The sequence below is a fragment of the Parasteatoda tepidariorum genome, chromosome 9 (genome assembly GCF_982258835.1).
Source record: "Parasteatoda tepidariorum strain Cologne lab strain chromosome 9, Ptep-v5.0, whole genome shotgun sequence".
In the NCBI taxonomy this organism is placed as follows: Eukaryota; Metazoa; Arthropoda; class Arachnida; order Araneae; family Theridiidae; genus Parasteatoda; species Parasteatoda tepidariorum.
Window position 1 is genome coordinate 25401040 of NC_141763.1, and position 12941 is coordinate 25413980.

General features: G+C 34.4%; 3 protein-coding genes across 3 annotated transcripts; all 3 read left to right on the plus strand.

Moving 5' to 3' along the window:
* The first annotated feature begins 204 nt into the window (after positions 1 to 204).
* LOC147803414 (uncharacterized) lies at positions 205 to 3500 on the plus strand. Its single transcript, XM_087151089.1, has 2 exons — positions 205 to 2026; positions 3433 to 3500. Exon 1 carries the CDS (start codon positions 205 to 207, stop codon positions 610 to 612), a length of 408 nt encoding a protein of 135 aa, XP_087007215.1. The 3' UTR covers positions 613 to 2026; positions 3433 to 3500.
* Positions 2690 to 7028, plus strand: LOC147803415 (uncharacterized). Its single transcript, XM_087151090.1, has 2 exons — positions 2690 to 3631; positions 4512 to 7028. The coding sequence occupies exons 1-2, from the start codon at positions 3587 to 3589 to the stop codon at positions 4794 to 4796; spliced, it is 330 nt and encodes a 109-aa protein (XP_087007216.1). The 5' UTR covers positions 2690 to 3586; the 3' UTR covers positions 4797 to 7028.
* A 2954-nt stretch (positions 7029 to 9982) lies between these two features.
* LOC147803416 (uncharacterized) lies at positions 9983 to 10669 on the plus strand. The gene has a single exon (XM_087151301.1). The coding sequence runs from the start codon at positions 9983 to 9985 to the stop codon at positions 10667 to 10669; it is 687 nt and encodes a 228-aa protein (XP_087007427.1).
* The last annotated feature ends 2272 nt before the right edge of the window (positions 10670 to 12941 follow it).

The window sequence follows — 12941 nt, forward strand, 5'->3', positions numbered from 1 at the left end:
ATATACCACTGACAACTGCCGATCATGCCGGAGCATTGTTTAAAAAAATGTTTCCGAAGTCAGAAATAGCAAAAAAAATATTCATGCGGGTGAACAAAAACTGCTGCTATTGTAAGTGAGCTGTCTAAAAGTTTCAAAGAAGAAGTTGTTTGCAGTCTTCAGAAGTCTGTCTTTTCTCTGGCAATCGATGGAAGCAATGACAATATGGATTCTAAGTTTTATCCCATTGTTGTGACTTACAACGTTGCTGAATCATCAACAATTCAATCCAGGATTTTGTCCTTAGTGGAACTAAGTCTTGATTCGACTGGGAGAAACATATCCAACCTTATTTTGGATGAACTGGAGCATTTGAAGATACCCCTGACAAACTGCATAGCATTTGGGTCAGATAATGCTGCAGTAATATTAGGAAAGAAGAATGGTGTGATTTCTTTTCTCCAAGAAAAGCACGAAAATTTAGTTATAATGGGATGTTTGTGCCATTTAGTGAATTTGGCTGCAGAAAAAGCAGCTGCTACATTGCCCATTGATGTTGACCAAACTTTAGTGGATATATATTACTATCTAGAAAAAAATTGTAAGAGGAAGGCGAAATTGAAGTTGTTTTAAAGTCTTCACAGTGAAGAAGTGAGGAAGATTTTAAAGCACGTCTGCTCTCGATGGATGTCCTTGGGGAGATCTCTGTCCAGAGTAATAGATCAATGGGATGCACTATTGGCATATTTTCACGATGAAGTGAAGTCAAAGACTTTAACATCTTCATCTCTGGCTTTATTTAAAATCCCAAAAATGAGTGAAAAGGTGCTAAAGATAGAAAGGCACTTCTAATAAGAAGCTCAAAACAAATGAAGGAACCTCCAAAAATCTGAAAATGAACCAGTTTACTCCCAAAACTTCTGTCAGCAGAGAAGAAATTTTTTTTCATTTTTTATCTTCAGATTTAAACAAAGCTTATTGCTTATTTTTATTGAGTGTTATAACGGATTTTGAAAAGCTCAATACGACATTACAGTCATCTTCCCCATTGATACATATTTTAAACAATATGTTAACAGATTTCTTAAAGAACTTATTTCTGAAATTCGTTAAACCTGCTGTTATTAAAGGGCAAGCCCTTTTAGAAATCCAATATCATATTGAAGCTAATCAATTGTTGGATTCAGAACTGTTTGTTGGCTTCAAAACGGTAGAACTAGTTAAAAAGTTGAATGAAAAAGAAAAAAGAAAATTTTATTTGTCAGTAAGGAATTATTATGCTACCTCGTGTGATTATATCATCAAAAAATTTCCCATTAATAACGATATCTTGATCAATGCTCAAGTTGCAGACTTAAAAAATATCGAAACCTCATCATTTGAAAAAGTAGCATATTTTGTTAAAAAGTTTCCTTGTCTTTTGATGATTAAAGAAGGAGAAACCAAAGAAGATGCACGGGACTGCCTCCAAAAACAGTTCACTGCATTGCAGGTTGAAGATTCTTCCAACTTTAAAGGCAGCACCATAGATATGCAATTAAATGACCTGGGCTGGGATTTCAAACAAACCACGAGTCGAAGTAGACCTTCCCCGAGTGACGCCTTCCCCTGACGTCACACCGTCCACTGTTTTGAATTTCGGTATTCTGAACGCTGATTTCAGTCGAGTAGACCCGTGGACTGGTCTACTTCATGAGTAGAATAGGGGTGAAGCTTCTTCCGTGCTATCAGCCAATAAAAATGCTCGAAGCATTCTGCTGCAATTCACACCTCGACAAGCTGTTTGAAAGAACCATTTACGTTTTGTATCTATTTTTGTTAAATTGTTGTTTTGATTTAAGTATTATTTGTAATTATGAGTGGAAAAGTCGTTAGCAAAGCACAGTTAGAAATCCTGGTTTGCTACATGGAACTAAATCCTAAATTATACCGCAATCAATTGCTGAATGATTTCACCCACAGCGATAAGGCAAAACTTTGGGAAGAGCTTTCTTTAAAGTTGAATGCGGAAGGTTCATGCTCAAAAAGCACAGAAAAATGGATGCGTGTAAGTAAAACTTTTATTTTATTGCACTAATATTTGATATTTACATTTATTAAATAAATTTAATATACATCTCTGAAATAAGTTTGTTGTTATTTTTGATAATAATAAACATAGACCTATTAGATAAATTTTATTAACTAATCTGATAACTAAAAAACTATTGTGTATTTTTATTAGTAGTATATATTATTGAATTGCAATCAGATCTTTGGTTTGTGTATTCTAGCAGCGATTAAGAAACCGAATATTTTTCAGAATTGTATTACAAAAGCACATTGTATTGGCATATCACATGTATGCTTTTTTTTTTTAGAAATAAACTTTTAAATGCATTTAATATTATGTGGATAGTAGAAATTAACCAGAAAGAAAATTAAAATAATAGAATTTTTAAATGTAAACAGCATTCATGCTATATATCACTAAATTGTTGTTAAACTGATGGTTTTCACTTTGCCTTTTGTAAGTTATGAATTTTTTTAATTATGATTTAATAGAGGGTGAGTGAAGACTATTTTTTATTAAAGAAGGTAGTATTTATATCACTTTATTCAAGTAAGCTTTTTATTTTATAACCTATTAGATTAATTTTATTTACTAGTCTGATAATTAAAAAATTAATATGTACTATCATTATTAGTATATGTTATTGAATTGCAATCAGACCTTTGGTTTGTGTATTCTAATAGCTATTAAGAAACCAAATTGTGTTTTTCAGAATTCTATCACAAGAGTACATCGTATTGGCATATCATGTATATGTAAGCTTTTATTTCTTCAAGAAACAAGCTTTTAAATGCATTTAATATTATGTGAATAGTAGAAAAGGGCCAGAAAAAAAATTAAAATATCAGAATTTGTAAGTGACAGCAGAATTCTCGCTACATCTCACTTCATGTTGTTAAGCAGGTGGTTTTCACTTTGCCTTTTGAAAATTATGATTTTTCTTAATTATTGATGTAATGGAGGGTGAGTGAAGACATTTTTATTTAAGAAGGTAGTATCTATATCGATGCCCGGTGGCTGAGTGGTAGGCCTTCACGATCCTGTGCCACAGGTCAGGCAAGGTTGACTCAGCCTCTCTCTCCTTTAATGTGTCAAACATGAGTACCAAGCATGCTTGGGAGCTAAACACTGAGAAATTCACGTTCGATTATCCACCTGACCGGAACATCAACTCATGCTCCCTTATGTCCATCTCAGGAAAACTGAGATGGGCAGAGTAGGCCTTGGCCCTGTATGGGCTGTCGCGCCACTGACTTTAGTATTTATGTCACTCTATTTGTTTTGATAATTAAAGAATGTATAATTTGCAGTTTAAATTTTATTTTCAAGTAAGGTTTTTATTTCGTTCTTCATTATTGATAATGATTTGAAGTTAAGTGAATCTGTTCTATTTATTTTAGACATGGATTGATTACAAATCCAATGTAAAGGCGAAGGCCAGTGCAATAAAAAACAGCCAAAAAAAAAACAGGAGGAGGCCCTGCGTCTAGAAAATCATTATCTGATTTGGAAACAAGAACGGCAGCCCTGATAGGGGATTCATTGCTTTATGGGATGCAAGAAATTGTTGATCCTGATACTGATTCCTTTATTGAAAGTGTGAGTACAGAATTTCTATATTATTATTATGCATTTGAACTCATTTTTTTATGAAGGTGGTCCATTTTTCTATTCCTTGTAAAAATTTTGTAAATTTCTATTTGTTCAAAAGCATATTTTATAAATGGTTTAACATGTATAATACATTAATTTTCAGGAAATGATTAGAATAAATTCATTTTTGAAGAAATGATTTTTGTATTTTTTCTAATAGGTTTATCAAAGAAAGCTGCTAAGTACAGAAAAATCTCAATTGTAAAAGTTTTATCACTTATGTTTATGTCTGTTACCAGACAATTTATGGTCGTCTGATTTGGATTTGTTATTAAACTAATTCTTTATTATATGGGTGAAATTTGATAAATACCAAACAAACGATTAAATGATAAACATTACAATTCATTATATGAACCTCTTTGTTATATGATAAATGTTTTGAACAATGTTTAACAAAATTTTTTATAAAATTTTAGCTATAAGAAAGAATTCACTTAATTTGTGAAGCAATTTATGTACTACATATTACAATTACTATGTTCAGCAACATTAGTTTTATATTAAAAAAGATTTGAAGTATAGTGAACTATAGTATAGTTTCACAGTTATAAAATACTTTATTATTCACTTAAGTATTTGTTTATATTCCATTTTCAGTTTTTATGGTATTAGAACCCACTGTAGATTTAATTTGAACTTGAAATCTGACAAAAAGTGTTTTATACTTTTTCATTTTGCTGATCGTACTTAAGTGTCTTTTTTTTTGGATAGCATAAATTGTTAATGACTAGTTTAGGCACAAAATCTTAATAATTTTCAAATCCTACTCATTTAAGACACAAAAATATAGCCATAATTTATAAGTCTTCTTTTTTTTTTGCAGCAACAGACCCCTTGTGGAAGCAAGAGGAAGAGTTCGCAGGAAAGTGAATCTGTGATCAAGAGGCCAAGGAGCAGCAACGACACTTTGTTGCAAGAACTTCAGAGCAACCAGCAAAGAGTTCTGGAGTCAAATGCTCAAATTGCTGAAAGTTTAGGGCGCATCGCTGTGTGCATGGAGAGACTGGCCGATTCCCACGAAAATTCTGTGCGCGCCATGACTAATGTGGGAAACTACATATGTGTAGCTCTTGATAGACTATACCAATCGCAAAATAAAGAAAATTAGACCATTTTTTGTGTTTGTGATGTATTTACATGTTATGCAGTTGCTATTTTAAGCATAATTTACTTTTCCAATCTAAATGCAGAATTTACTTTTTCATTGTTATTTTGTCATCTGAGTACAAATTTGCTTTTATTATTGAAAACTTGTACAAGCTTTAGGACTTAAGGTTCAGTAATTTCTAGACCAGGGGTTTGAAATAGTGTACTATTTCCACATAAAAAATTTTTGGTTTCGATAACTCTTAAAAAGTAATTACAGAAATTATTTGTTAATGATGTTTCTTAAACGGAAAAAAAACTTGGTGCTTCTAAAATGTTCTTAACATATTTGTCTCACAGTTGTGCATTTGGTTGAGTTTTCTGTTATATCCTATACTTAAACTTTAGAACCTATTTCCTGAAACCACGATTTTTGGTTGCGATACCTATTTAACGATCATTTACAAATAACTCAATATTTTCTATAATTAAGTGTTCTTTAACAGAACTTGAAAGAAAAAAAACTTGATGCTTCTAAAATATTCTTAACACATTTGTCTCACAGCTGCGCATTTGGTTGAGTTTTCTGTTACATCCTGTATCCCGTACTTAAATTACAGAACTTATTCCTTATATCATTTTTGAAAATCCAAGTGAAAACTCTATTATTTTTAAAATAAGAACAACACCCATACATGGCGACCAATGTGTTACCTAAAAAAGCTTATGGGCCACTTCCGGGGTAAGTTTGAAAATTTTTATTTACTGAAAGCTTAAAAGTAGTTTCGAATCAACTGTTGCCGCACTCTGGATCCTGCAGCATGGACATCAGTAATTGGAGGTGGTGGTAGATGGCTTATACGGATTGAGCGCTCAGGAATTGAGGGGTCTGGCAGTTTGCGAAACCTACATATGTTATGTAGCGTTACACAGGCATAAATGATGTCTGCCACTACCGGTGGCCTGTATCGCAGCATCCTCTCCTCATGAATGCATCGAAACCTTGCCTTGAGCACTCCTAGACATCGCTCAACGGGATTCCTGGTCTTTTTGTGGCTTTTATTGTAATTAGCTTCTGGTGTGTTGTTTGGTGGGTCCAGAATCGGCACCATTAGCCAGGGCTCTAGTGGATATCCACTGGCACCTGGAAAATTTTTTTTTAATTGCAACACATAATACATGTACAAGAAGTTGTCAGCATTTAATATTAGCTCCTTTTTATGCAAAAGATTTTTATACCAAATCTGAATCATAGTTCTTAAAATAGTTAATATTCTTAAAACAGTAATAGTTATACGCTGATAAAAAGCAGTTTAAAAATATTACATTAATGTGCTACTTTGAAATAAATTTCTTTTTACATTATAAGCATTTAACTACTGAAAACCATTCCTTGTATTCAGCTGAACGTGACTTTCCTATCAACCAAGAATTTGGTTCCTGTTGAACTATGTTCATGAGTTTCGGGCGCAAAGCTGTATTTCTCCAAATGTAGGAGTCGTGGGAGGATCCTGGAAACTGAGCATTACAGCTGAAAATAATAAGGTCTGCACTGCATACCTATGATAAAAAAAAATCCTTTTAATTCAAATCAAAATTCTAATTTTAAAAAGTAACGTGCCCTTCTACTCCCTAAACTAAAAAATTTCACTTTGTCTTTAATTATTACACATGACATAAGAAATAACACTTATTTTACATTATTTGGAATCTACTCTTAAACTAAGCTACATTGCCTTTTCAAGCTTAATTCTAAAATTTTATAAACTATATATTCTTTTAATTTCACAAAATAAATGTTGAAATGCAAGTATTTCATCAGAAATTGTTGATAAAGCAGCTTTTGTTTAGTTATTGTAATTGTTTAAAAATTTATGATACAGAAATCATTTGTAAATGTATTTTTAAAATTTCCCAGCTCTACCTTGGTTAAAAACTATCACTCTTACTTGGAAGAAAAAGATACATAGAAAGCACATATTTACCACTTGAACATTAATTGAATGTGTCAAGTACCGATTCACAAAAATGTGCTCCGGATACTGTGCATCATTCTTCGGTGGAGCTAAGATCTCAATATGGGTTCCATCGATTGCCCCGATCACTCCAGGAAAGCTTGCCAACCGCATGAACTCCGATTTAGTGTCCTGGATATCCCTGAAAAGCAAACGGCATATTAACACTAAAATTTATTTACATAATTTTTCTTTTGTGAATCAAAAAGAAAACCAAGAATCCTAATTGTTCGAACATAAAATTCAGTTTATACTTATTAAAAATAAGTTTATTTTGTGGCAGATATTTGACCATGATATTATTAACGTTATCTATGCCTGGGGCTTTTCTATTATTGAGTTTTTTGATAATACTGATCATCTCAGTATAGGGGAGTTCATCTAAGTTATTGAGGCTGTTGTGATTATTAAAATAATCAATATAGATCTTATCAACGGCCTTTTCTTCATTTTCATCAGAGGGTGTATTATTTAGTTGAAATTGCTCTTGAATCGTATCAGCGAATATATTTAATTTATCCTCATCATTATAGACATTTTTGTTGTCATGGATAATTGGTTTATTGACCGTTTTCGTGGTTTTTAAGGTTTTAGACATTTTCCAAACCGTTTGGTCCTCTGTGCACAGGCTCGATACTTTGTCTTCCCAATTGTCATTTTTGTATTGTTTACATTTTTTCTTAATGTCTTTAGTTAGCCTGTTTAATTCTGTTTCATCTCTTGGGTTTCTATCAGTTTGCCACTTTTTTCTAATATAATTTTTGTAGTCTATTTGCTCCCTTAGTTCTTGTGGGAGTGCCATGTAGTTGTGTTTACTCATGTTAGTTTTGGTGGCATCATTATATGCTTGCTGAATTTCTTTAGTTAGGTTGTTGATAGCATTGTTTATGTCATCTATGGTGCTAGGGGTTGAGTTGTTACTGTTCAGCGTAAGGATATTTGAGTATAGTTCCCAGTTAGTTTTCTTGGTGAAGGTTGGAGCATGTTCAATAGTGGCACCTATCGTAGTAATGACCGGGACGTGGTCGCTATTTAGTTCAGTAAGGGTGTGACAACACATGGAGGTGCTGTTATTGACAATAAAAAAGTCTAGTAGGTCTGGTTGTTTATGGGGTGTATAGGGGAAGTAAGTGGGTTCCATTGGTGATATGGCCGTAAGATTTAGGTCTTGGATATGCTTATGGAGTTCTTTGCCGTGCTTGTTGTTTACTCTACTACCCCAAATCGTGTTCTTCGCGTTGAAGTCTCCCCCTATTATACAATTAACTCCATCTGGTAATAAAATTTCCAACATATCTTTGGTTAGTATATGTCCTGGTTTATTGCATATAGCAGTAATTTTGTAGTAGTCACTGCTATTTTTGTATAGTAGAATAGATGTTTCCTCGTATCCGTCACAATTGTTATTGCTATATTGTACGGTATTAAGGCTTCTTTTTGCGAAAATTGCGGTCCCACCGCCTCTACAAACAGTCCTGTCTGTTCTATAAGCATTATAGTTTGCAAGTTTTAGCTTAGTGCTAGCATTTGCATAAGTCTCGGTTATTAGGGCAATATCGATATCATGTTCAAGGATAAAATTACTGAATTCGTGAAATTTTGTGCTAATGTTAGCCGCATTCCACAGCATAATGCTAATTGGTTTACTATTCATCTTGGTGTGTATGATATTCCTCTTGTTCTATTAATTTGACCGCTTTACTAAGCTGGAGTATGGCATTTAAAGCATTTAAGACACTGACCATGTCATTTAATTTTTGGAAGATATTTTTGGCCTCGTTTATTGTGCTTTGCATATCTGAGTTATTTTGTCTTTTTAGGGCATCAGCATAACTTCTATTTTGATATGTTCTGCCACTCGGTCTATTATTTCGGGGCTTTCCTTTCGTTACTGGGAATTTTTCGCAGCCTCTGTAGTTTGCTGGGTGTGCTAAGCCGCAGTTGCAGCAAGTTGGTTTTTCGTCTTTTGGTTTAGTGCATTGGGAGGTTAAATGGTCCTTCCCGCATTTCACACATTTTGGTGGGAGGTGACACATTGCTGCCGAATGATAGAAGCAGATGCCAACTTGCTCCGGACAGCAAATATATTTTTTAAAGTGGTAGTTTATCAAATGTGATTTTTGGTTTGATAAATTCAATTTAGAAGATTTTTATCCACCACTATTTCTAAATAATTCGTAGGCTTATATCATTCACCACTTTAAAGTACTTATGCCATACTATACGTTTTAAAAAGCAAGTAAAAATAGTCAAATATTTGCAAAATTTACTTTGTAGTTATTTACCGTTTTTTTAATTACTTTGGCTTGTCCGGAGCAGTTGGCATCTCTGTAGAAGCCCTGGCACCTGTGACATTGCGCAGGGCCAGGTCTGCTTTTATAGCTTTCTACTTTTATATGCATTCTGTCTAATTCAGTAAGACTGAAGATATCTTTATAGTTTCCTATTTTCTTAATGGTAACTAAGTACATATCAAGTTTAGTCACTTATCCGCTAAATTTTTTGGTCATTTGTACTGCGTCTACGACCTCGAAATTTTGGGCTGTTAGCTGTTTAATAATGAAGTCTTTTTTGAGACTTGGGGCTATTTGCTTTACCACCACTCTTAGATGTCTCTCATTCGGTAATCGGTATGTATAGTGAGCTATATCATTGTTTTCGACATGGTTCCTAATTCTTCTGGCAGTCTCAATACTTTTTGGTTTTATGACCCAGTTATCATGGCTGTATTTGCACTCAAAGTCTGTGGCTTCAATCGATTTCATTTTTTCTTCGAATGTTTCATAATCAAATTCTTTATCTCTTATGATAATAGGTGGGTTTTTAGTCGTTTTCTTTGGGGCTGTAAAGTTAACCTCATCTAACTCTATATCATTTGCGACATTTAGATTATTGTCGTCTATCTCAATATCATTTGCATCACTATACTATTCTCTGCCTCGTGATTTGATTGAATGTCGTCTGTGTCTATACGTTTGATTTCGCTAGGGCTAACCTTTTCAGGTGAAGCTTTCCTTTTTCCTTCATTGTTATTTATTTGATTTATTATTTCCATATTCATATTATCATTACTGTCATTTCCTAGTATTTCCTCATTTAGGGGACTGAAACTATTTTTGACTGGAATATCTAATTTATTTATAGAGGGATTTTTGTTATATTGAAAAGGGGGAATATCTTTATCGCAGAGCTAATGGCAATCAGAACCGCCTTTATCTGGATCAATGATAATAATATCAATAGCGCTACCATTTTTTCAGACTCGTTGTCCTCCCTTCAGGCCCTGGCTGACCCAGAACCAAGTTCAAAACTGATTGAAAATATTAAAACATATTGGCACAGAGGTATTACAATGAATTGGGTTAAAGCCCACGTGGGGATCCAGGGCAATGAGGAGGCCGACGAAGCAGCTAAGGAGGCCATTGGCTCCGAGATTATAGATCTTCAAGTTCTGAGGACCCCTAGGCAAGCAAAGACCGAAATCAAGCGGATTTTAATGGCAAGGTGGCAGTACAATTGGTACAATTCTGATAAGGGCCGGCAGACTTTTAAGTTTATTAAGACCCCGTCAACTACAAGAATTAAATCAAATTTCTACTTAAATCAATACCTGACGGGGCACGGAGTGTTCGGGACCTACCAAAGGAAGTTTTTCAATAAGGATGATAAATGTAACAATTGCGATCAACCCCAAACAGTGGAACATCTTCTATATCATTGTTCTCGGTTCCGAGCGCTCCGACAGAAACACTTCCTCGAGAAGAACGAACATGAAATTTTTGCCATTATCATTTGCCGTAATATCATTAAACAAATTATTAAAACTACGCTCGAGGAGGTGTTGGTCCAAAGTAATAATAGCAAATTTAATGTCTTTTAATCTTGTTATTGATTGTCGCCTTGCCAAACTCCCTTTTATCTGGACCACTTGCCCATTTTTACCAACTTTACCATTTTACCCTTTTTCCATTTTACTACTTTACCATCTTATTATAACTGTCTTGTTTTTAGTCTGCTTTGTCATGTTTACAGGTTTTGTTTGTTTTAAACTGTATTTTCTACTAGTTTGGAGAGTTCATTTAGGAGTCTTTCTATATATCCATTTTGGACTAGGATAGCACTTTGAATATCCTTATCTTCTATCTTGGGAGCGATGTATAGTTTAATCCTATCGCTGCTTTCCCTTAACTGCTCTATCGTTAGTTTTTCGTCGTAAGGGTTAAGGACCGTGATGATTTCCGGTTTATCTATTTTATATCCTGTGGTAATGTTTATTTCGCTGTCACACCTAACCGTGTTGGGAACTACAAGGCTCCTAGACGGCCCGTGCAGTTCCTGCGTAGCCGTCCCTGTCGGTGCCGCAAGGGTGCCAGGTAGCCCAGCAACTCGTGGCTGTGACGTAGCCTTGTTTCCCGTATCCCTGTCAACGAGCTCTGATAAGAGCTGGGGTGAACGGGTAGACGCGAGGTGCATAGAATCTGCAGGCGGGGTGGCCGACCGTCCGGGGGAGCGTTCCATTCTGGTATTAAAAGGTCCCCCTACGATGCTATGTTTGGTTGCATAGCTAGAGTTGGACTGTCCACAACTGCCATTCCGAAGGAAGCACTTAATTTGTTGGTCGACGAAGATCAATTACAAAATACTTTGACTGCAATGAATGTTTCTTCTCAACCTGATAATGAAAAAGTAGTTGAACAAACAGTATTAAATAATCCCATTACGAAAGTATGTGTTGTCTGTCTAAAAGAATGCAGTGGAGATATAGTTTGCTTTGCTTCAAATGTATGGAGCCTGTCCATATATCATGTTCGGAAGATTATGTTTCAGAAGATGAAGTTGAGCAGAAAATCTGCAAATCGTGTTTTAATGAACTTAATGTTCATAGAGAAAGAGAAAAGTCTAAAAAATGTTTAGAAATTCAAGCGAAAAAGATGAAATTAATGTCGGATAAATCTCATTCTAAAGCCTCTGTGGGGTTTACCGTCCGTATCCCAGTGTCTGAAGTTGACAGAGGAAAAGGTGATGCCAACGTAATGGAGTGGCTCTCCGTGAAATTTTACAAAATGATTGCATTACAGTTATAGCACCCATTTCACCAACCTACTACCCCTGCTTTAGAAATCACAGGCCTGATATTTTAGATTTTTTCTTAACCAACACAAAAACTCCCTTAATAGCAGAAGTACTAAACGAACTCTCATCTGATCATCTACCTGTTATTGCATACTTCTCTGACACCCATAATAATAAACAATACACGATCAAAATAACTGACTGGCAACTTTATGATAATATTTTAAAAACAACAGAATACCCCATCTCAAATATCGACACTAATAATGAAGCCAATGACTCAATTGAAAATTTCAATAACAAGCTTCTTAACGCCCACCAAGTGGCATCATATGAAAAAATGAATAACCCCCATCACATGAAATTACCGCCTCATATCAAACAACTTATATCTAATAGAAATAATATTCGAAAACTTTGGAGGAGATCCTCAATTAAAAGATATAATAAATAATCTTAATTAAAGTATTAAAAAACAATGCCAGGAACATCGAAACGAAACCTGGTCCGAAAAATTAGAAACTCTGAACACAGAGGACCACTCCCTTTATAAATTAACAAAAAAATCTAAAAACTGATAAAATTATAAACAAGCCAATTCATGGCAAAAATGGACTGGTTTTCTCGGCCCTTAAAAAAGCCGAAGCCTTTGCTGACTCCATGGAGAGTTTTTAGAAAACACAAACAACATAGATGATGATTTTGAAGAGCTTATATTAGAGGAAAACAGACAATTTTTTATTACTAATTCCCCAAACAATAATCTCAGCCCGACAGATAGCAAAGAAATTTGTACGATTATTAAAAAACTCAAACAAAATAAAGCACCAGGAGGTGATAAAATCACTAACAAAATGATCAAGGCCATACCTATAAATTATGTAAATGAACTGGCAAACATATTCAACTACTGTATTTCTGTATTCCCTGAGCAATGGAAAGAAGCAACAATCATAATATTCCCGAAACCACTTAAAGACCCTGTAATGCCTCATAACCACAGACCAATTAGTCTATTACCCACTATTAGCATATTTCATGATTTCATTTCATATGGAAAGGTAAAAGGCCCCTTCCGG